Source organism: Rhea pennata, chromosome 11 (assembly GCF_028389875.1).
Source record: "Rhea pennata isolate bPtePen1 chromosome 11, bPtePen1.pri, whole genome shotgun sequence".
Taxonomy (NCBI): Eukaryota; Metazoa; Chordata; class Aves; order Rheiformes; family Rheidae; genus Rhea; species Rhea pennata.
In genome coordinates, this window is record NC_084673.1 from 4,244,804 (window position 1) to 4,267,287 (window position 22,484).

A 22,484-nucleotide genomic window follows, 5' to 3' on the forward strand; every position below is an offset into this window, starting at 1 on the left:
TGTAATGGAAGAGTTTTAAGGTAAAGGGCCTTACTTTGCACTTGTGTTAGCTCAAGCTGTGTTTTTTTTTTTTTTTTTTTTTTTTTTGTCATGCTTAACATTGCTTTTTGATTCAAATGGTTCAAACAGTTGCAAGAGTGTTTCTTGGGTTGCATCAATGGTGTGGTTTGGTCACTTGCTCTAGTACTTCTGAAGTGTTTGGTTTCTAACATCTTGGTGGTTAGCAGCTCTCATAGCTGTATGGAACCACTGATGTTGCAGCTAGGTTCAGAATTTTCAGTTTCGCTCAGGAGCTGTAAACTGGTATTTCTATCCATTATGTTTAATGACTGCTGGTTGCCTCTTCCACCCCGAGCTCTCTAGCCCCTAGCATGGTGCTCCCCACCTTGCTGGATGGTCTGCTTTCCTCCAGTCCCTTTGTCTGGTGCAGCGTTGCTGCTTGGTGGCCCCAGGTGTCTGTTTTGGTAGATTTGGTCTGGAGCCAATGCTTAGACCTTTTTTTTTTTTTTTTTCTTTTTTGAGGTCGTCTTTCTTTCCACCTTTCAAAGAGCTCTTGAAGGGTGTTGCCCAGTAGCACATGTCCTGTTCCATATCAGTATCTATACTGAGCTCCTTGGTTGTCTGGTCCTCAGCCTTATAGAATAAAGCACTCAGGTAAGATTTTATTTTTAATGATGCTAAGAGAGGTCTGTTAATTTTGGTGCGTAACGTAAACCCCATTTCTGCCTGGTGAAATTTAATGGCAACTTTTATGCCATAATTGCAGGCAAGGCTTGAGTCACAGTCCACACACACGAATTAAGGTTCAGCTGTTGATGTATACATACAATACGGGCTTCTCTGTGTCCTGCCTTCCTTTATGTAAGGATCACATGTCCGTAGGAGTGAATGAGTTTTTACTCTGGAGAGTTACTGAGACAGTTCATTAAGTTAAAGTCATGTGTTTGAAGCCGTAAGCACTGAGGAGCTCCTGTGCTCTCCTCTGGACAAACACCCACGTTTACGCTCCTTGATGAGCATGCGTCTTTCATCGTTGCAGCCTGGTTCCTGCTGGCGTGGCACCGCGGTTCACGGCGGTGGCAGTCAGGTGGGATGTGCTTGGCTGGACCCACGTGGGGAAAGCTGCTCTCAGCCTCACTGAGTAGTCGATGTTTCCGATTGCTATTTGGACTGTTTTAGTGCATAAGGCTGGGAACTGAGAAATGTACTTGCTACTTCTTTGGCCTTTATATGCAAGTCTTCTTTGAGACTCAGATGTGTATGAGAGAAAAACGATGCTGGTTTAATTAAAATATTAGACAATGAACTTTTTAGCTGATCTGCTCATCTATTATTGCCTGTTAATTATTGGAACTAACATAATTGTTTCATTTTTAAAATGTTGCTATTTATTGAAACATATGTTTTTGTGGTTACACTGTCTAGTGAGAAGCTGCTTAAAATGTTAGTTATGTGGCCTGATGCTGCATGTGCAGAAATACGCCTGTGGTTATGCGTTTATGTTAGCTGCTGGCGGTTTTAGAAAACTAAAATATCCCATGCAATTCTGCTGTCACAGAGCTCGCGAAGTGGTTGCGTTGTCATTGTACAAATAAACCGAACACCCCTTCCCAGAAGTGTTTCGAGTGCAGGCCTGCAAATGCAGGGGAGAAGACTTGCCTTGAGCTGGAGTGTGCAGGAAACGTGCTCTAATAACTAGGCGTGAGACAGAAGTCAAGACTTTTGGCTTCTGCTTCTTGGCTTTCCTGTTTGCTCATAGGTCAATAGACCAGAATAATTAATTTATCCAGCTTGCGTAGAAGTTGGATCTGTTTGGTCCAGTGCATGCTTCTGTTGGGAATCCCAGACTGTCTTCGGGGAGCAGGATTGCCTTCGTGACATGGCACGCACGGTGCGAGGACGCGGCTCAGGGCCAACGCGACCGGGCTGTGATGGCATAGCAGTCTTCTCCACGGTATTCAGTAGAGTAATTAATGGACCCAGCACCCAGTGAGATGTCTGTCCTATGATTTTTCCAGCCTCAGTTCGTGTGTGTCTCATGGCCCGTTGTTCCTGGTGGAATATTTCCCTCCTGCAAAGTGCACGCTGTTACCAGAGGAACCCGGGTTCTGCTAGACTTGTTTCTTTTTCAAGTGTGATTTTTCCCAGGGAAAAGAAAAATGTTTTTCCCCACTTGACAACTGATGGTTTGTTACTTCCGTAACTTTGAGCTGTTCACATAGATATTACCTTGCTGACAAAATGAAAGCAATTTAGTAATCGTTTTCAAGAGAAAATTGACTCCATTAGAGTTCAGTTGCCGTTGTTCCAGCCGTTAAGATGCAGACACTGCCTGATTCATACATAAATTGTTTTGATAGTTTCATTATTTTTCTTTAGTCAAGTTTATTAAGAGTGTGTTTGACCACCTCCCTCTGCTACTCAGGCTAGCACGACCTGTGCAAGGAGGAACTGGCCTCCCCGCATCAATCATTTATGCAGTGACGGCTCTGTCTTTGATTTGCAGTATTATTCACGCTGTCCAAAATACAGCAGTCATTCACAGGCTGGCTGGAAACACTGCTGATCACCTGCCAATTTTTGTCTAAACTTTAAGTAGACATAAGGGAAAAAAATCCCTTAACGAGGGAGGTGGCTGCTTTGAATGCTGCTTGAGTAGTGTCACTTCTAAATACTAGTTTTTCTTCTCCTCACTGAGGCCAGAGGTTGTCTTTACAGTACAGTTACAGCCTCCACGTTTCTCAGTCTCTATGATCCATTTCTTTCTCTTTTTCTTCTTTCCCCCCTCTCCTGCTAGCCGGTCCCGACCGTTTTGTTCGGTGTTTCAGCCTGTCTCGCTGAGAATGCCGTGAGGCGCCTTTGCTCCGCTGCTGCCATTTGCGCTCGCGCCGTGTTTGCACTGGAGTCCGGGTGGTACAACTTCCTTATCTCGCGTGTGTATTCAAAAAGAGAACCAGGGTGACACAAATTATGTTAATTTTTTGGTGCCCCCTTGGCCTTTAAGGTCCTGCTCTGAGACTGCAGTTTTGAGAACGGAAGCGTTTTCCGTTGCGTTTCGTCTCCTTCCCTTCCGTTTCCTTGACTCATTTACCGAAGTCTTCGGCGACGGGTTGTGTCCCTGCAATTTGCTCCCGTGGAAATGACTCCTGCACCCTTGCACGTGGCGTTCAGCGCCTTACCGGTAACCCCTTACATAATCGGGGAGCTGTCAGCGCGCCACCCCAGTGTGCCCATCTGTCTGTTCTCACAAAGTTAATGAGCTTTTTTCCTCTTACTTAAGGCATATTACACACCCTGACTCATTCATAGATGATGTCTATTAAAATTGTCAAATGCTTAAAAGAAATTAAATGATTTCTCCAGACTCAGAGCCTGCTTCTAATCTCATTGAAGGTGTTTTAATGTAATTGGCCTATTTCATAAGTACAAATCAAGAGCGACTGTACTGAAGTCTCTGGCAAGAGAGGAGGTTTGGACCTTCTTGTTTAATTAAAGATATTTGCAAGGTACTGTTGTGTCAGAGCTCAAAATCTCCCCGTGGTTTCGTGGGTGAGGGGCGGTAGCAGCGGCAGCTCGGCGCTGTCTGCCGTGGGCCAGCACACTGAGAGCTCGTCTGCGTGAACGCTAATGGGGTGGTAGCGGCAAGCAGCACCGTGGGTGACTCCTCCAACAGCATAACCAGTTACTCACCCCGCGGAGCTACAGGCGGGGGGGAGAGGCAAGGCAGGAGCTAACAGAGCAGGGCAAGAGATTTAGCAGCGTAGGAGTGTGGAAGAGGGGGTGAAAGCAAATCGGTACACAGAGAACCAAGTAATCAATTAGATGCTAAAAGCCATTTAGATGATCGATGTAGCTGGTGCAGAAAATGTACTTCAGTGCAGGCACACAACTTGGAGGAAGGCAGAGAATACTTGGAATTCAGAAATCATCACAAGAGGCTTTGCCCAGATACCACAAACCTGGTCATGCAAGTCAAGTCTGCTTTTCTCAAAGCAAGAGTCATGGCTATGATCCAGCCTCAGAGGAGCTGACAGCAAGAAATGCAATGGGGAATGGGGGTGGTAGTGTCTTTTTGTATGAGGCGGCTCCTTTCTTCCCCTACGGTACTGTACATCTCCATGCGTGGGCACAGCCCAAGCACACTCTCTTGGCCCATCTTCCAAGCTGGCCGGATGTGTGCTGGCCTGCATAGCTGTGTCTGGGAGGTGCAGTAACCTGTGTCTGTACAACTTCTTTTTGAATTAATGCATCTTGAGTGAAATGTGTGCAAACGCATCCATGACCAGCTGCCTAGAGCTGGACAGGAGGCTTCAGTCTGTGAATGCCTGCTGTGAAAAGCCTCTCTCGGGCCTTGTTCCTCCTGTATTTTCAAGGAAGTAGATTCAAAGAGTAGAGAATCAAAGTACAAGTACAAGGACTTAGCAATGTCTGGTGCTAATAGCATTAATTCCTCCTTATCTTTATAAGAAATCTTCTGCTTGATATGTTTCTTAAATTATATCAGTCTTTTTCATTCGCCTATTGCAGTGACTTACGGTTCAGGCAGCTAAGTAATTCTCTTTATTTGTTTCCTACTGATAAGCTCCTAGTTTACAGCCACATGCTGTTAATTATTTATAGTTTATAATATCATATTATTAGTTATATTATTAGTTCAGTCCTCAAAGCCATCTAGCTCCTCCTTTGTGATACTTCAGTCTTCCCCAATGTGGGTGATGCATCCTGGGTTTGAATCATCTGTTGCTTCAATTCCCAAAGTAAATGTTTTGTTCTGGGGTTAAAATAATCAGAATTAGATGACTCTCCAAATTAAACCTTGCGAGTTTCAACTAGCAACTTTCTTCAAGCCCAGGGTTTGTTTTTCAACCTAACATACTTGATCTGGGCTGCAGCCAACTCCACGACAGCTTCGTAATTGCTCTGTTTGTCACCATTCTTTGGAGTTTATCTAATACTTTCCCTGGTGACACCATATCAAGTGATTTAGTGAAGTCCATGTAAATTAGATTTTCTGTTGCCCACTCTCCCCAACCCCAGAAAATAGGGTATGAAAGAACAAGCAAACAAAATCCAAAATCCCAAGACACTAAATCAGGCTGTCACAATGTACAACTGGGAAACTCATGATGCATTTTATAGCACTTTTCATGTATCTTCGTGTCTTTCATTATCTTCTTTTTCAATTTGTTCTGAAAATTTTCCCTAGTACTGAGGTCACATGAAGAGGTTTTGTAACTATGTAGTTCAGCTTCTCTCTTTAGGTGCTGGCATCACATAGACCAATTCTTTTAGCTATTTATGTCTGAGGATGTTGTTTACCATCAGAGAGCAAGGCATGTGCCATGAGACAGCTATACAGATGTTTGTGCTAGCTACAGGGTACAGTAGCAGACTTCATACCATCACGAGAAAACAGGGAAGGTTATTCAGACATGTTCTGTAGTTGTGCCAAACTAACTAAACCAGCATAAATCCTTAAAGCAGACCCATATGAGAGTGTGTAAAACTGGGAAAACTCACTTAGGAACAGGAAAAATACAGCTGCCAGGGTATGGTAGCCTTCTCAAGCCTTTCCAATCAGGAAGCAGTAGAGCATCTCCATAGACACTAAAGAAAAGGTGCAGAGGTGGGACCAGAGCTAGCTCTTCCTTTCCATCAGGCTCTCCAGGTGTGCAGAACAACCTCGTTTGAAATTAGCCTGTTATCTGACCGTGATCATGCACAAAACAAAGCCTGTGTCTTCCCTGAGGTGGGTCTCAGATGAAGCTTGCTATAGCACCCATTTTGTGGGAGGCCCACATATGGTGGAGAGTTGGTTTTGAATTGCTCTTTTGTGTTATCCATAGAGTAGAAACCTTTGGCTATTTTTGTTACAGATTCTACATAAGTTTTCTCACATTAACTGTTGTTACATATGAAATTTAAGTAAGTAACTTGCTAATGTTTCAATAATCCTTCTGAGGCGTTGCTCTCTTCTCTGAGATTGTATAGATCTGTGAAAACGCACATTTAATTACATTGTTATAGTAAAAGCCCTGAGCAGTTTTCCATCTCACTAGAGACGCAGTTTGTTATGCTTTGCCTTTCCTGTTTTGCTTTTGCCTGGCTTGTGTGAGTCTGTGATTTCTTCAGGGAGCTCAAGCAGCGCTGACAGCAGGAGGGGTGCCCCGTGCTATACGTTGATACCGCAGCAGCGTGTTTGGTAGAAGGCCTCTGTTAGACATTTTATAATTTAAAGTAAATATTTCTCCCTGTTTTAGATCAGGGGATTTTGCAAGTTTGTGTGCTTGATGGGAAAATTAATTTTAAGGGTGATGCAATTTCAGCCATGCGAAGCCCGTGGTGAGCGGTGGCGTCCGGGTGACCCTACGGGCACCATGGCTTGAGCTCTCTGAGCAACGGGGCCGCGTGCAGAAGTTAACGGGAGACTCTTGGCGGCTCACGTGTAGTGGAGTGTGTGCCTCCAGTCGTTGCATAATAAATCCCGTTCTTTTCATTAGAAAAACGGTGATGTTTCATAACTGGCGTGATTTCAGAAAATACAAAGAATTGGAGTGAAAAGAAAGCTACAAATACAACATTGAACAGATTTATTGCGTGATTGAGAAATTGGCCTTATTAAGTAATAGATGATTCACTGCCATCCTTCTAAAAATGGCCACATGTGTTTTATGTAATGGTGCGTGTACGTACATAACGTGACTCATGAGCTGACTTTGGGAGCGTTCGTGTCCTTTCCCTCCAGACTGACTGCGGCGCTCCGGTACTGTTGCGAAGTATGCACGACAGCTTCAGACCGTCCGGTTTGTTTTTGTCGAATGTGGGATTTCCTCAAAACACCATTTGAAAATAAATTGCACTTGACAGTCTTATTGTATGCATATACGTGTTCAGGTGTGTGTTCACACAGGTGCATTCGTACAGGTACAAATGCCACGTGCATGGTAATCTGTGCTTGTGCGGATACGTAACCTCAAACAGGTTGCATGGTGCTGCAAAAACTGCTGAGAACTGTGTGTGAATGCGTGTTTTAATGAATTTAGGCCTGGTTTTCAATCTAAGCAAAAGATTAGCTACTCATATTGCCCACAGAAGGCCAAAGATTTGTTTTGTTTTATGTTTTGGGGGCAAGCGTTGCAAGTTCTTATTTCCAGACACTTATGCTGTATTTAAAGAACTGCTGGGCAAAGCTTTTTAAGAGAGGAGAGAAAAATTGGTTTTGTTATGGAAGCACAGTAGCTGATTAACAGTACTTAGTATGGCAACCCTAAAAAGCTGAGGGTAAAAAAAAAAACTACCACAAGAAAATTCTCAGCAATGTTATATTTGAAATTGAAGAAAAAAAAGGGACTGAGAGATTGTCATTTTAGTAGTGGGAGAGTGAGGTCTTTGCAGCTGTAAGGGCAACCTCAGGGCTTCTATAGACTCTGCCTTGGTGTGTCATGGAGTGAATATGATTTGGGCCCTTTTATGCATGATGCTTATGGTGAATGTTGACTTTTGAATGCTGAGAGTGTATATTTTTCAGTCATTTATCAATGAGGAGGAAGCAAAATGCAAATCTGAATTCACGATTAGGTCCATGTGTAGAGGCATGTGAATATCCTGTGCAATAAGGATGGGAAAATATACCAGCCAAGGAGATTGTGGGATGCTCATCTGATCTTTTTACAGTGATGAATTCCCCTGGGGACATAGTGATTAAAAATATATTTGTAATAAAGCTAATAAAATTGAACAAATGTGGAGTCTGCGTAGTGGCATGTAGGAAGTTTGAACACTACAGTGTAATCATCTCAAGAAGTTAGGACAGTATATGTTTAGATTTGGTTTTATCCTGTTGCAGTGTTTCTGCATGTGTCTCAGCTGAGACAGCAGATTTGTCATCACAGGGAGTGGCTGAGTATCTGCATCTTCCTGGGAGGGTCCTAGGTGCTCTTCCACCGCAGGAAAATAAAAACACGGACACTAATCTTACTGCCAGAAGGTAGATTGAGACATCTTTTGTGTGCTTGTATTGCTTTAAAGTGCATTGAAAGGAAATTAATGCCTCCCTGACTCAGTCTGAGGGAAGATACGGAGAGGGAAATTAATACTATTTGGGTTTGGACAGAATGCTAGTAATTCATTATTATGACCCTAAGAAATATAATTGCCTAAGCTAGTGTCTAAGAAAATCTGTTTTCCTCTTGCTGTGAAAAAAATGAAGTATTCTTGTTTTATTTATATGTAATTGAATAATTATTTTCTGTGCTGGAATTTAGAAACAGTGGGGAAAAGCTGTGTTTGGGAAGGTATCCCTAAGGTTTTAACTGTTTTTTGCACTGATTGATTTCCAGTTTCTACTGTGAAAACCTCCAGAATTCCATCATGAAGCTTAAGAGGAAATATCAGATAATTCCTAGGAAATAAAGTGCCTTAAAAAGGCACTAGTCATATGGTCCTTGGTTGAAGAATGGCTCTGGAAGGCTGGAAATATCTACTTAAAATTAGGCACAAGTACTTCTCTGGACTGCATCTTCAGTTAATTTTGAAGTGCGTATCTTCAGAATAACAACTAGGTTTTGATTTTCTTTCCCATTAGAATGATTGTGAAAATATGCATCAGTTTTTCTATAGTCCTGAGTCTTCCTTTGAAAAGCCAGGAAGATTTCCTAGTGCTACAAAGAGATTAAAATGAAGAGTGGCAATGGGAGAAATCCCCTGTTCAAAATACATTTGAATGGTAGGTTCAGCATAGGGTATGCACTCAGGACCAGGAGCTCAAAAGCACCTCTTGAGTCCTGCAGTTTGGAGACTGGTAACATCTGCATCCCCTCTCACAAGTGTTGTAGCTCAGAGAATGAGGTCAGATGCTGGAGAGGTGGTGTGCGTGCTGTGCATGTTTTGGGAGTCCCTCTCTGGAGGAACTTTGCCCATGGGTGGACCATGGGTGAGCGCAGGAACGCTATGTTTTGAATTTCTCAAAAAATGGAGGTCCAACAACCTCTCTAGGACCATGTTCCAATGTCTGACAGTCCTCACTGTGATTTCCCCCCCCCTTTTATCTGATTTTTCAAATATATATGTGTGTGTGTGTGTATATATATATAAAAAAAAATTGTCCATGTGACAGTTGTCTCTTGTTCTTTCGCTGTGCAGCTCGTAGAAGAATCTCACTCCATGGTCTCTGTAAGCACCAACAGTGAGTCCGTCCCCCTTCGCCTCCTTTTTGCTGGGCTGGATCAAACCCAGCATGCTCAGCCTTTCCACTTGCAGCTCTGTTACTTGGTGAAAGCCACTTATCCCCTGCAAGGATGTTCTGAAAGAGATATTTTAACACAATCTTCTATTCCAAAGAAAAATTAAAATGGATGTGGTACTGCTTTAAAAAAGAGACGTGAATTGTAGGATATACAAAATTAAAGGTGAAGAATGAAACTCTAAATCTGCCTTCTTGAGCCTAAAATGTGTATCCTATCATTTTAAATTATTTATCCTTTTGTAAAGGGATTCATGGAGCTTTAACAGTCTATGTCAGCTGAATATCAGATAGTTTTGAACTATCTATGATGGTTTTCCTGTCAAAAATTGCAGTATGCGCAGCTTGCTTTACTTGACTTCAGTTTTATTTTTAAAATAAAAATTAGACCTTCTGGAGGCCTACCATCAAAAGCCAAGGCTGAAGAAACACTTCTGGTTTAAAAATATGTTTGTTCTTTAACAGTGTCTAGACTTTCATCTGCTTTCCAATGAAACGTGAAGGAGGCTTAGAGAATTAAGAGCTGCTGATAGTTTTGGAGAAAAATCTCTTTTGCTCACATACAGCCGTGTGCCTTTGCCAAACCCTTGGACAGTACTTGATTTTCTTGCAGGAGTCATTGCTGAAAATCATTGCTTTTGAGCATTAAGTACTTCTGGGTTTTACAGCAAGACTTAGGATGAATTAATGTGTTGTTATCTCCTCTGAGTGCATGTGAGGTTGCTGCTGCTTTTTCTAGGCTAAATTGATAATCTTTGATTATCAAAGAATTGATAATCCTTGCTTCGCTTCAGGGAATATAACCCTCTCCATGAACTTACTAAGCTTTGTAAGATGAAACACTTGAAGACAAATGTATCTTACTCAAAGGAAGAAGATCACGGAGTTTGTTCCAAGAAAGTTTAAGTGCTTTTCATTGTTTTGGTTTTGTTTTTCCTTTCAACAACGGAGCAATAGTGGTGGACGCTTCTGAAGGTGGGGGAACTCCCCTGGTGCCCTGCTGGTGCAAGCTTCGATGGGTCTTAGCTTTCGTTTCCTTTTGACTGATCCTTCTGTAAGCATCAACGTGGCAGACTCTCCCTTTCAATAATTCATGTGTTTTCAACAGAATAGAAATAAAAATATTTTTCTAGCTTGGGTTTATTCTGAACTAGGCTTTACAGTGGAAAGAAAATGCCCTGCTCAAATAATTCGTTACTCACCTCTATCAAGAGCAGGAGTGGTACAGACTAGAATTTGGCTTTGTGGACTGTTTAAATTATCGTTTTAAGAACTGTCAGGAGTAGTTTGAACTGGAAATGATGATTGACCATGAAATCCAGCGAACGTACTTGGAAGTTAGCTGCTGGGAAAATTGGTGATAGGCACAGGTTCTAATTTAAAATTATGGAGATATTTCTTAAATATATGCATAATTCATGAATAAAATGTGAATTATTTTTCTGGTACAATGACGTGCTTAGAAGACTGTAGCTGAAGGAATTAGTCATAAACATTTACCTCATGGAGACTGGGGGATGCAGTGAATAAGAGTTAATGACTTCAACCCAGAATCCATGTGAAAATTTAGTAAAATAAAAGTGTTAGCAAAGCGACAGCACAGTTGACTCTGAAGGTGGAACCCAATAACCCAGTCTTCAGCGTCGCTGTAATCAGATTCCCACATGCCATTATTCAAAGCGAATAGAGGTGAAATGTTTCCCGTATTGATTTAATGCTGCCGAGATAGATCTTTACCATTACAGTCTTGGGTAAAACCTGTCCCGCTTTGGAAAGCCCTCGTTACCCTGATGGAGGGATCCATCCGAGGTTATTAGAGAACCTGATGCTGTTCTGGAATGAATAGCAACAGCTCTGCAGCAAGGAAAGCTTAAATTAAAGGAGGCAGAAAGAAGGGAATCCAGGAGATTAGATAAGGATACTGGCACAGGATGGCCAGGGTTTTCCGTGGAAATGTGGAACCAGCAACATGGGCTGAAACCTGGAGGCATCTTAGCTGACCAAGAGTCACCTGTTTTTAAGAGTCACTTACGTTTTTCTTCCTTTATGCCAAGCTAAAGGCCGCTTGTTCTGCTAGATCCGATGGTGGGCAAGCTTAGGGGACGTCAAACCGAGGGGCGATGCTCTTTCGGACCGAGAGAGCCTTTCTGCTGGTCAGAGCCTGCTTCTTCCCTTCTCCGTCTCCAGGGCCCGGGGAGCCCAGGCACGAGGGCTGGCATCCCTGCAGGTCGCCGTTCCCACCCTGCCTGGGGCACAGTGGCCCAGGGGACAGGGTAAAGGCAGAGGGGTGTAGAGCCTGCTGCTGTCACCCAGGAGCCCCTTTCTTCTATCTGTTCTTTTTCTCTGTATGTGCGTAGTTATTTCAGGTATTAAATTTCAGATATTATCAGTGCAGCTAGAAAAATGCTTTTTGATGCATCTTTGTGATTTCATTTGGTTTTGCCGTTTCTGTGTTGGCACAAAACTAGTAGTGACTGTCTTTGTGCGTCGCTTGTGATAACAGACAGGTGAACGGGCCAAGTTTTAAAAGAAATCATAATTCTTTCCCTTAATAGTGAAGATGGACTTTGGAGGCAGAGATTCATTTTTACCATTATAGTCCTAATACCAAGAATAATTTAATTTGTGAATATCATAGACTAATTTTTCTGTTGCTATAATTACATGTACAGTTTTAGCTCCTGACAGGAGTGGGCGAAAAAAGAATATTGAGAAAACCATTAGATTTTAGAAAATATACTTTTATTTCTGTGAAGTTAATGTGTAGTACAGTTTTGTTAAATTCACATCGTGTAGAAAGCATTTTGCTGAAGGTCTGTTCTGTGTTTGTTTAAAAAACTACTCATTTGGAGCACGAAAATGAGTTTTGATGTCTGCCTTTCTTAGATCTTAGCAGTAAAAAGCTTTTTCTTCTGAAACTAGCTTAATTCAAAGCAAATTGTGTAGTGACAATTATGATTTTGGCACCCAATGCTTTGCAGCGCATTAGCAGCCAAATAACCTAGACTTTATTTTTAAAACTGAAATGGAAGAATAAACATTCTGGGGAATGATATTTAACTCTATGCTACTTATATATCAAACTCCTGCTCTGTTGTAGCATTATCCATGGACGAAAATATTACTGCTACTATGGTTGCAAAAAGCAAGATAGCAACCTTGTGAAGCACTTTCAACTTCAGCCCTAAACAGTTATCGTATTTGGTATTTTTAAGTCAGAAAGCTTGTCTTGCATTTAGATTTTGTTATGATCTAGAGTTTAGGCATCTCTGCCTGTGTTCCTTTGGCACCCCAGCGTAGCACATGCCAGCAGCATCAAGCTCGGTCTTGCTGCCTTCCCCAAAATGTGCCTTTTTTCTCGAGTAGTCAAGCTGGATAAGTAAATGGTCCAGTGACTGTTTCCCAATTCATCTGCAGCTGCAAAATTATTTTCTGTGCACATAGTGTAAAACTTCTTTCTAAATACGAGGTTTGGAGACCCTTTGGGAGTAATTAACTATAATGTAGAAGCGAATCTGTGTTCATTGTACACACTGCTCATTTAAGAAATGTTTTTCTGCACAAAACCCATTAGCAAGTTTCCAAAACCACCATGCATGTTTAACATTTTATTATAGGACTCTGATTGTTTCTTATTTTCCATAAAAACCTAATGTAATTCCATAAATTACATTTAGTTTTTGATCTCTGGATGGCAAATTGCTGAGTCACATGTCTATTTAACAATAAATCCGAGGGCTAAAATCTTACTTTAAAAAAAAATTGTATTTATTTATTTATTTACAAGTGTTACAGCAACTCTATTCCTGCAGCCTGTATGAAAACTTGAGGGGGATATACTGAAAACAAAATGTGTACTATTTTATTCTACTCCCTGGTCTTGTTGCATGTCCCGTGAACATTCTTATTGTTATCTTAAGTGAAATCACGTGAGATACTTGGAGGAAACCTAGGCTGCAGCCCGCACCTGGGACCGAGTGGCTGCTACTGGCCTGCTGGTTGCTACTCGTGGAGCATGGGATGGAGGTGGCGTGGGAAAGACTGAAGAAAAGCATGAGCAAGTGCTCAGCTCCTGTGAATGTTTGCCTTTTCTGCACGTTCCTGTTGTGTTTTTGGAGAAACTGATAGCAGCACATCATATAATAACCTAGCACGTACTGGGTTTTATATTCCAGGCATTTCCCAATATAAAAATCAGCTATGATCTCTTTCATTAAGAGAGTTAAACATTAACATCTGAGTGGTTTTTAGGACACCTATGCTTTATCTCAGAATATGCGACATGTATCGCAACACTTCCATTTAAGGTGATAGTTTCCGCTGCGCTCTGGCAGTGCTAGCTGGATTGGCTGGAATTTCTTGCAATTACTATTTTGCACAGAGCCAGAGTATCTGTGAAGTGGCTATCAACTGAAACATATTTAGCTCTTCAGACTTGCTTTTGCAGGTTTCACAAAACATTTAATTAGAGATAATCAGCTTTTAACCAGCCAGAGCACACTGATGTGATTCTCTCCTTCTCCCCCCCCCCCGCACCCTCCCCCATAATTGTAGGCGTAGTCTGTGCCCATAAGATAAATTACTTGCAGTCTGGAGAATATCTTAACCAGCAAGAAGGGAGAGACTAAGGATGCTGTTTGCACGAGGACAAAGAACGTTTTGGGTGTAGTGTGATTTCAGTGAAGAATACACTTTTTCTTTCCTTTTCAGAATGTTGAACCGGGAAACCAGCTGGAGATTGCAAAGTTTCCTTCCCCTCGAGGTTGCTTCTCAGTGGTCATCTTCTACTTCTACCACACAAGAGGAAACTAGAAGAGCTCCACTCTAACTTCTGGAAGGTTTGTTCCACGATGGAAGATCAAAAAAATTTCTGGCTCTGGTTTTGTGAAGTTCGGCATCTACACTGGACCTGCCATTTGGAAAAGGGATCATCTCTGAGGCACAGTTAGGAGACAGGAGAACTGGTCCCAGACGATGAGCACTTTAAGTAGCACTGGAATATTAGTCAGCTTAACGACAGTGTCTGTTACACTGGATTTTAGTTTGCATGGTGGTCTCATGGCTTGGTCCTTAAGCAGCAATTTGACTCTGAATCAGAGTTTCCCTACATCTGATCCTCCTAATGCCTCTGAGAAAGGGGACATCTCTCGGATGTCTGTGAGGGAGAAGAACTGGCCAGCCCTCCTGATCCTGGTTGTCATCCTGCTGACCATCGGGGGCAACATACTGGTAATTATGGCTGTGTCCTTGGAAAAAAAGTTGCAGAACGCCACAAACTTCTTCCTGATGTCTTTGGCGGTGGCAGACATGCTGGTGGGTATCCTGGTCATGCCCGTGTCCCTCATTGCAGTTCTGTACGGTAAGTGACTCCCCTCCTTACTCAGATGTGCACTTTTGCGAGCGGGGCACCCCCAGGTTGCAGGACCCTGCTTCACCCACTGTCTTGCATGGTGGTGGCCAGAGGACTGTCAGTGCAGGCTCCACGTGGGGCTCTGCTGGGTGCGGGCAATGTTCTGCCGGGAGCAGCGCTCCCTTCCATGCTGTGAATGAACTGCAGACGTGGCTGATGTTGGGCTTTAGTACTAATACCAGCCTGAGAAACCACAGCAGTGAGTTAGGTTGGTTGAACAGCCCCCAAATTAGCTGGGATGGAAGAGCTTAGGGAGAAGTTGAGCAATATGTTCGCAACCGGCACACTTCTAAGGTCAGAATCAGTTCTTGAACTTCTGCCAATATCAGTGGGGTAGGAGCAATGGCTTAGTCAAGAAAGGAGATTTGTGCTCGTAGGCTTGGTGCTCAGATAAAAGTCTCAGCTCTTGGCAGTCGTTGCCTGGGCTCACCCTGTGCCTTTACGTCATCTCACCTTTCTGTACCTCAGTTTCCGTATCTCTAAAGCGAGAGGAATGCCCCCATTTTAAAGCTCTTTGAGGTTCTCGTATTTGGGGTGAGCTGTTCCTACCATGACCCTCTCCTGCCGACTCTCACCGATTTGTGTGCTATGTTCTGTATGTTTCTGCTGTGGAGAAGAATTTATACTGCCCCGTGGTAAATACCCTGGGCAGAACTGCTGGTAGCACTTCAGAGGAGTGAACCATCCAACGTGTCCAACCTTCTTGTCAGCCTGAGACTCTGATTTCTCATCTTGATGCTAGGACCCAGCATCTGTGGTATTTCAAAGGGGCATTGCACTCTCCTCTGGATCTTCGTATGTGTACACAAGTGTCAATATAACGCGTGCGCGTTTAATGTGCAACGTTTAATCATTTCAGAAGTCTGTTTTCTGATTCTCTTTGAAAATTATTTTAATATTGATATTTCTTGGGAACAAATAATGCTGTTTACTTACAGATTTGATTATAAATTGGTATAAAGTCCTATAAACTAAAAAGCAGGGATATTTATGTGACTTCTTCACTTGCCTAAAAGATTAACTCAGAGATTCATTTCTTAAATTTACTGATCAAGTGTACATAATTCCAAAGCTTATATAAGCTGTCTACAGTGAGATAAATCAATATGTGATTTAGATACACACGTAGCCATCGAGATCTTAGGCATAAAGTGTTTTATTTTGGGTTGTCAGAATAGTTTCATCTCTAAATATTCTGCGTATTACAACATGTGTATTTTATTTTTATCATTTTACTCTGGTTTTCTGGAGCTTGAAAGGGAGCATATAAATGCTGATGGTTTGATTGACCTGCCCTTGCATAAATTCTGGGTTAAAAAGGTGAATTTATGGAAGTGATCTTCCTTCATACATACTTTCTGAGTCTTCTGAAACTAATAGAAATGGATTTGCTGTTGTGCCTAGAAAATGATTACTTAAGGTCATTTAAAGGTGTAAAGCATGCTGCATATTTAAGAGGCAAGTAAATATCATTTATCAGAAGAGGAATTGCAACTAGTTCTTCCTCCACCAGAGCTGCAACGTTAGTGACCCAAATACTTCTCTGCAGGCAAGCTACTTTTCAAGTTTTTATTTCACAATATGCGTGGAAAAACTGTGAAAGCACAGTAAGGAATGGGAATAGCTGCCAGTTCAGGAACGGCTGTCTCGGGCGAGCCGCGAGGCTGTTGGCGCGAGCGCCGGCGGCGGCCGTGCTCGCGAGCGCGGGCTCCGCAGCAGCAGGAGCGGCGGGCGGCGCTCGGGCTTTCCGTGGGAACCAGGATAAGCCCCTCCTGGAGAAAACAGAGCCTGGCAAGGGAGCCTCGGGGGGGGGGGCTGGTGGACCGATTTGTGTAGGACCCTGGTGCAGTCACTCTTTCTCTCTTTTTCCGTTCTATTTAAGCTGCTAATTGCACAACGAAGCAGTCGGGGCCATGCCGCTGCAGCAGCGAGGCGGGAAGGCTGTCAGACGGAGCAAAGAAAGTCAGTCCCCTCTCCCATGGGATTACTTGCTGATTCCTCCTGGGCATCTACACTTGCTTTGACATCCAGAAGCTGAAGGGCGTAGACCCAGAGGACCGAAGGAAGAAGAATGAGGTTGTGTCAAGGGTACAGGTCCTCTTTAGTCCTCCAAAATCTGCAGATGGGCCCCTTTTCTGAGCAACTAGAAAACACATTTAATGCGTAGGGTACTTCAGCCATGTCAGCAATTGACTGGTCGTGATCTAGAAGTAAAAGCTACATGCATGCAAGAGCGTTAAAAGTGCCGTTTGTTATTGCAGACAACCTGTAGCAAACCCAGTCTTGTCTTTCTCGGGTTCCCGTGTGCTGCTGGGGCTGGCATCACCCAGCTTTTCGGTGTCTTGCACAGATTTCTAGCTTTGGCAGGTATCTTGTGTGTTATACTGAGCTTGATGGACTGGTCCTTATTGCAATGAGAGACGGCAGCTGGAAAAGTTCTCGATAGAGCTGCAGTGTTAACAAATGCTCTTATGATGACCCCGGATCTCCAGAGCTACATCACTTGCTCTTGAGCCTGCTTTGTATAGTGCCATAAGTAGCAGCTTTCTACCATTGTGCACACACAACCGTGAGGACAAATTCTGGTCTCCTGCGCAACACAGGTTTTCCTGACTTAGTTTCCTTTGAGCCATGCCTTTGAGCTATTCCTTTCTGGAAACTGGCCCTTCCTACAGCAGACCATGAGCACTTTAGATACTACAGGGGCCAGTAGGACATTGGACTTTATCATGTGTTCCACATGGTAGAGATCAGAAAATCCAAGCATGCGTTAGTAGGTCTTATATTCTGCTTCACATGGGAGCAAACTAACCATTATTAGTGATTTAGGAAAAGTTTGATGAATATTCACACTTCAGCAGAATACTGCTAAGAGTAATTGGGGTTCGTGGCCATGGACTGAACAGGGGAAGGAGCTGCTGCTTGGAGACACGATTGTGAATTTTCAGTCATTTTTATTCTATATATTTTAACCTACGAATTCTGCGTGTTCTGTATAATGATACTGGATGGTTTCAAAAGCTGTCACATGCTGTATGGTTGAAATGCATGGAAGAGATCTCTGCCAGATTGGCAGAAATCATTTTTGATGTATGTAATCAGATAAGAACCTAAAAAATACATATATAAAATAGTAAATAGATGAGTGGTTAAGTTACTGCTCAATTTCCACATCAGCGCTCCCAGACCTGATGATAAATTCTATTTTGCAGAGTAGATTCATTCCTTAATTTTCATCTAATGATGTAGATGAAGTACACTTCATTTCAAACATAACCAGAAAAATGAATAGACATCCTCCACAAAGATAACTTTTATTTTTCTTTTAAATTAAAAGAAGGAAAAATCAAGTTGTCAGTTAGCACTAGAATCTTATTACAAAGGAAGTGATGGCAGGATGCAACATGCTTGGATTTTTCACCAATTAGTCAGTGCTCTGACATATTTATAAATGAATCTTTCTTAAACAATTTGGACTAACAGATGAGTTGCATTTGACAGCTTAGAATGTTTTTCATAGCATGCAACGCCTAAAAAAATTAAACAAATTAGTTTGCTAATTAATAAACGTGCATCAGGGAGAGTAAATGAGAAACTAACGGTGTGTTTAATCCTGGTGGAGAATCTACCGATGTAACCAAAAAACTGGTGTGAGCTGGAGAGGGCTTCAGCTGCCCTGCCCAGGCCAGAGCTTTGGACTGCAGGGAGCCTCTCATCCCCTTGGGGTGTTTTAGGGAGAAGCAGTAGTGGCGGGTTTGTATCAGACTGAGTGGTTACAGGCGAGAAAAAGCAGGGCTGGGCTTTCTTGCATTCTTTTGCTAATTGCGGTAGACTGTCTCATCCGCTGTTCCTGGCAGAAATTACTGCCTATATTAAACTTTCTTGGCTCTAATGGATCTGGACAAATAGGTTATCGGCGGCCAGCGCGTGTGCCTGCGACTCCAGGTGTCCAGATTGCCCCGTTCCCTCGGAGCTGGGAAAACCAGCGCCGAGCCAGCGGGCCCCGCTTCCAGGCAGGCTGGTGTTAGAGGCGGCCTCCGTGAGCACCAACTGCTGGAGCAGCTTTGCGTCCGGATTATTGTTATTATTGCTAATTACCATCGTTATTTTGCGGGGTGGGGGGAGGAAGAAGCAGCCCTCCAAAGCAGCTGCGGGTCCGGCAGCCCGCGTCGCCCTCTCGGTTTGCATTTCTGCTCGCTGCTCCCGGCGAGCACCTCGCCGAGAGCCCCGCTGCGGCGGGAGGAGGACGGGGCGCAGCTGGGGCCGTGGGGGCCGGGGAGGGCAGCCGGAGGGTGCGCCGGGGCCTTCGGGAGTCTGCCGGCAGCTACCCGGAGCCGCGGGGACCCGGGCGCCGGCTGCTGAGCTCTCGTCCCTCCTCCCGGGCTGGTGGTTAGCGCCGGCTGCTGAGCGCGTATGCTGCAAGCGCAGGAAGAGTTAAACGCGGTTGGTTTTGTGTCTTCGTTGGCCAGAAGCAGAGAGGAGGATGAATTTGTAAGCGAAGCGATGTTTCTTAGAGCAGAGTGCCGTTTAGCAGGTTTAGTGATTCCTCCTTCGGAGTGAAATGCGTTAATTGTGGTCATCCACTTGGGTTAATTAACGATCTTCCACATCCCACAAACCGCTGGCTTGCGCGTGAAATTTGGTGCTTTTTGACTGAGGTATCCAGCGGGTGAGGTCACCCGCTATTTTAATGGCGCTGTTTGTGCTCCGAGTCTGTCCGTGGCCGCGTACGTACAGATACACACGTCCGTATATCACGTACGCGTGTCTCACTTACGTGCTTCGAGGGGGGGAAGAGGCTTTTCCTCGCCCGGCTGGTTTAAATGAAGATGTTCCTGCTCTTAGGCGTTCCCTGCTCAGTGCTGCTGTTGGGCTCGGCTGATTTTGGGGGGAGCCGCGGCGCTGTCGCAGCACGAGCATTTACCGGCTCTAGCTCCCGCGCTTCCTGGGCGCTGCGCGGATGCTTCCTAATTGCATCTCTCAAGCCTGTAGCGAGATATTAAATATTTATATGCTTGTTATCGAGTATTAACGTGATTATTGTCAGGAGAGGTAAAAGAACCAAAAAACAAATCTCACCTTGTTGATATAACGCCCTTACAGGCGGTTCGAGCGATGCCAGCGGCGCGGGGCGTTCACAGAAATTAGCGGCGTCGGAGCAGCAGCAGGTTGTGTGCGTGCCGCCTGCTTCTCCCCTGGCACGGGGGGAAGGAGCAGAGGGAAAAGGTGCCTGTTACGGCTTATAACCGGGATCCCTGGAAAGCGACGGAAGGGAAAGAGGAAGCGAAGCCGGGGCGAGGAAAGGAAAGATGAGAAGAGGTTAAATACAAGCAGCAAAAACTGGGAGCAAGAACAAAAGTCATGCTGGGCTGACTTTTTTGAATTTTCCTGGGAAATTTGTATTTCAGCAATTAAGGAGCATTTGTAAGGAAGTGATTTTTAGAGCTGCTGCTGGGTCTTCATCCCCTGGTGACCTGCAGGGGCAGCCCCTGCTCTCGAAACACCCGCCAGCACCCCAGGCCTGGAGGTGCCCAGCAGGCAGGATTTGGCCTGCGGCAGGGAGAAGGGCGCTCAGACAGAGCGCCAGGAGCTTCCACCACCAGGAGGAGGTGGCCCTGGAGGAGGTGCCGATGATATGCTTCTGCCTTTAGAAGTAGCTCCGAAAAAAAAAAGAGGAGCGTGGGATTATTTAAAATCATTGAATAAAACAAGCTACATAGTTACAGAGAGCTGAAGCCTTCATTTAAAAAAAAATAAATAAAGCCTGCAATAAAATAAGAAAGGAATGGAAATAGCATGACTGTCAAAAAATAAGGTCTTAATAAATGAGAGACCCTGGAGAATGAGTCTGGGTTGTAGGAACTTCCAGACCAAAGGTCCATCTGTCTCATTCCTTGCCTCGGACAGTGGCCAGAGCAAAGCGATGAATTTCCCTGTGTCAAACTGCTGCAGAAAAGTCTTCTCAAGGGAGATGTTTCCCTTTTACGTTATATTGGCTGATGTTTGACTTGTGCCCTGCATTGTGTGAGTTATATCCCTTGTTATCTCTCTGTCTCGAGGCTTTGTTTAGCACTTCTGGATTTGATATCCAGGTACCTAGAAATGGACAGTCGTTTTTAAAATCCTCCTGAGTTGTGGCCTTAGCTACATCTTAACTGCACCATGTTCCAGGTGGCAGTTGCATTATTTTAAAAAACTATTTTTTCTCTTTTGTTAATTTAAATATTTGGCCTGTTTCTACCAAGTGCCCATTTATCCTTGAACTAAAGGCAGAGTGAACAGAAACAGCCGGGCTCCTTGCACTATCTGCTGTGTTATAAACTAAAAACGATTCCCTCTTCCTCATCTCCTTTTTAAACAGGCTCGTCCGAATCTTTTCAGTGTCTGTTTGGAACAGTGTGTCGTGGCTATCTGATCTTTATTGGGAGGTTTGAGCTGACCAGAACTGAATCAGGCCATTTGGTCATCGTAATTTTTGCAAGATTTTCACCATATGGGTATTCCCCTTCCATTCGCTTGCTAATGTTTTGGGCTGGAGGAGTGAGAGAGCTCGTGCCCTTTATACCCGTTGAGCAAAAAGTTCAAAAAACTGAACTTTTTTTTGCTGTCCATGACACCTTGTACCTGGGATGTGTGCGATGAGATACTGATCCAACGACGTGGGTGAGTTTGAGGTACCTTCTGCCACGAGGAAGGCCCGCTGGCTGCTGTGCTCTGTGCTCATCCTTTTAGTCTCGCTTGAACTCCCTGAAGCTGCCTTGTAACCTCAGCTATCCTAAATAACCCTGTGAAATCCAAAAACGTGCTACCTAATTGTTTACTCCTTTTCCAGAGCATGAACGGTACATGTTAAACTTGCTTCTTGAATTTCCTCTGTGTTTAAAAAAATTGCCTGTTTACCTAAGGTGACGAATGGGGTGAAGCTATCTGGGTTGCTGTCGGGAAAGAAAGCTCAGCACGGGGCGCCCTGAATCAATGTAAAAGCTTCTCTTTTGCTACCCAAGGTTTAGATCATGATTAGAGTAAAAATAAATAAATAAAACCAGAGAGCATCCTGGATATTTGCTGTATCCTGTTGAATACTGAACCTTGGTTGTAAAGTATTTTGAGGCAGCCAAATATTGCCGTGCTGGATTTTCCAGAGCCCCTGAAAATATCGCACCTCGTGATGACACCACGTGTGGTCGTGTTTGTGAATCTTGTTTGCACCCTACATACCCTTAACTTTTGTTGATGGGAAAAACCTGACAGATCCTGGTAAAGCAGGAGCTGAGGCCGAACAGCTGAAATCGGCACAGCGGCTCAGCACCCAAGAGGGTAACAGCCCGCAGCAGCAGACGGGGTGATGCTGGGGCCCCTCTCCAGTCCTGATTAAATTCAGTCACTTGTATTAGCATCAAACTCGTCCCCAGACACTTTCAGTAGGAGCTATTTGCTACACTGAAAGCTGGCTTTGCTCAAGCTACCTGTTTTTTTTCTTAATTTCATTTCTGATCTCATCTGAGATTGTTTATACTATGTTTTTGCCTTTTAAAAAATTTTTGGTTAAATTTCTAACACAGGATATAGCAAAATAAAGGCTGGAATCATGGTTACTGCAGGAAGTGTCATCACTTGAGTAGTGAAAAGCACTTGGAAATAAAGACTGTAGTGGATGATGGTACTTCATCTTTCTGCTACGTCTATTAATGCAGAATTGTTTTATAAATTGTCGCGAGAATTTAATTTATTCACGTCTTTTGTTATTCTTTCTTATTATTTTGACATGACTTTTATTGATTGATCTTGTCTGAAAATCTCCTCAATGTTTTTGTATTCCTTTGTTATGAGAAA

At 43.7% G+C, this 22,484-nt stretch overlaps 1 protein-coding gene across 1 annotated transcript in view; it reads left to right on the forward strand.

The window, feature by feature from the left end:
- The window catches only part of HTR2C (5-hydroxytryptamine receptor 2C), an 81,903-nt gene that overhangs the window by 25,159 nt on the left and 34,260 nt on the right, over positions 1-22,484 (forward strand). The window contains exon 2 of the mRNA XM_062585067.1: positions 13,952-14,600. Coding sequence (XP_062441051.1) covers positions 14,216-14,600 — 385 coding nt within the window. The 5' untranslated portion in view covers positions 13,952-14,215. The remainder of the gene's footprint in view (positions 1-13,951; positions 14,601-22,484) is intronic.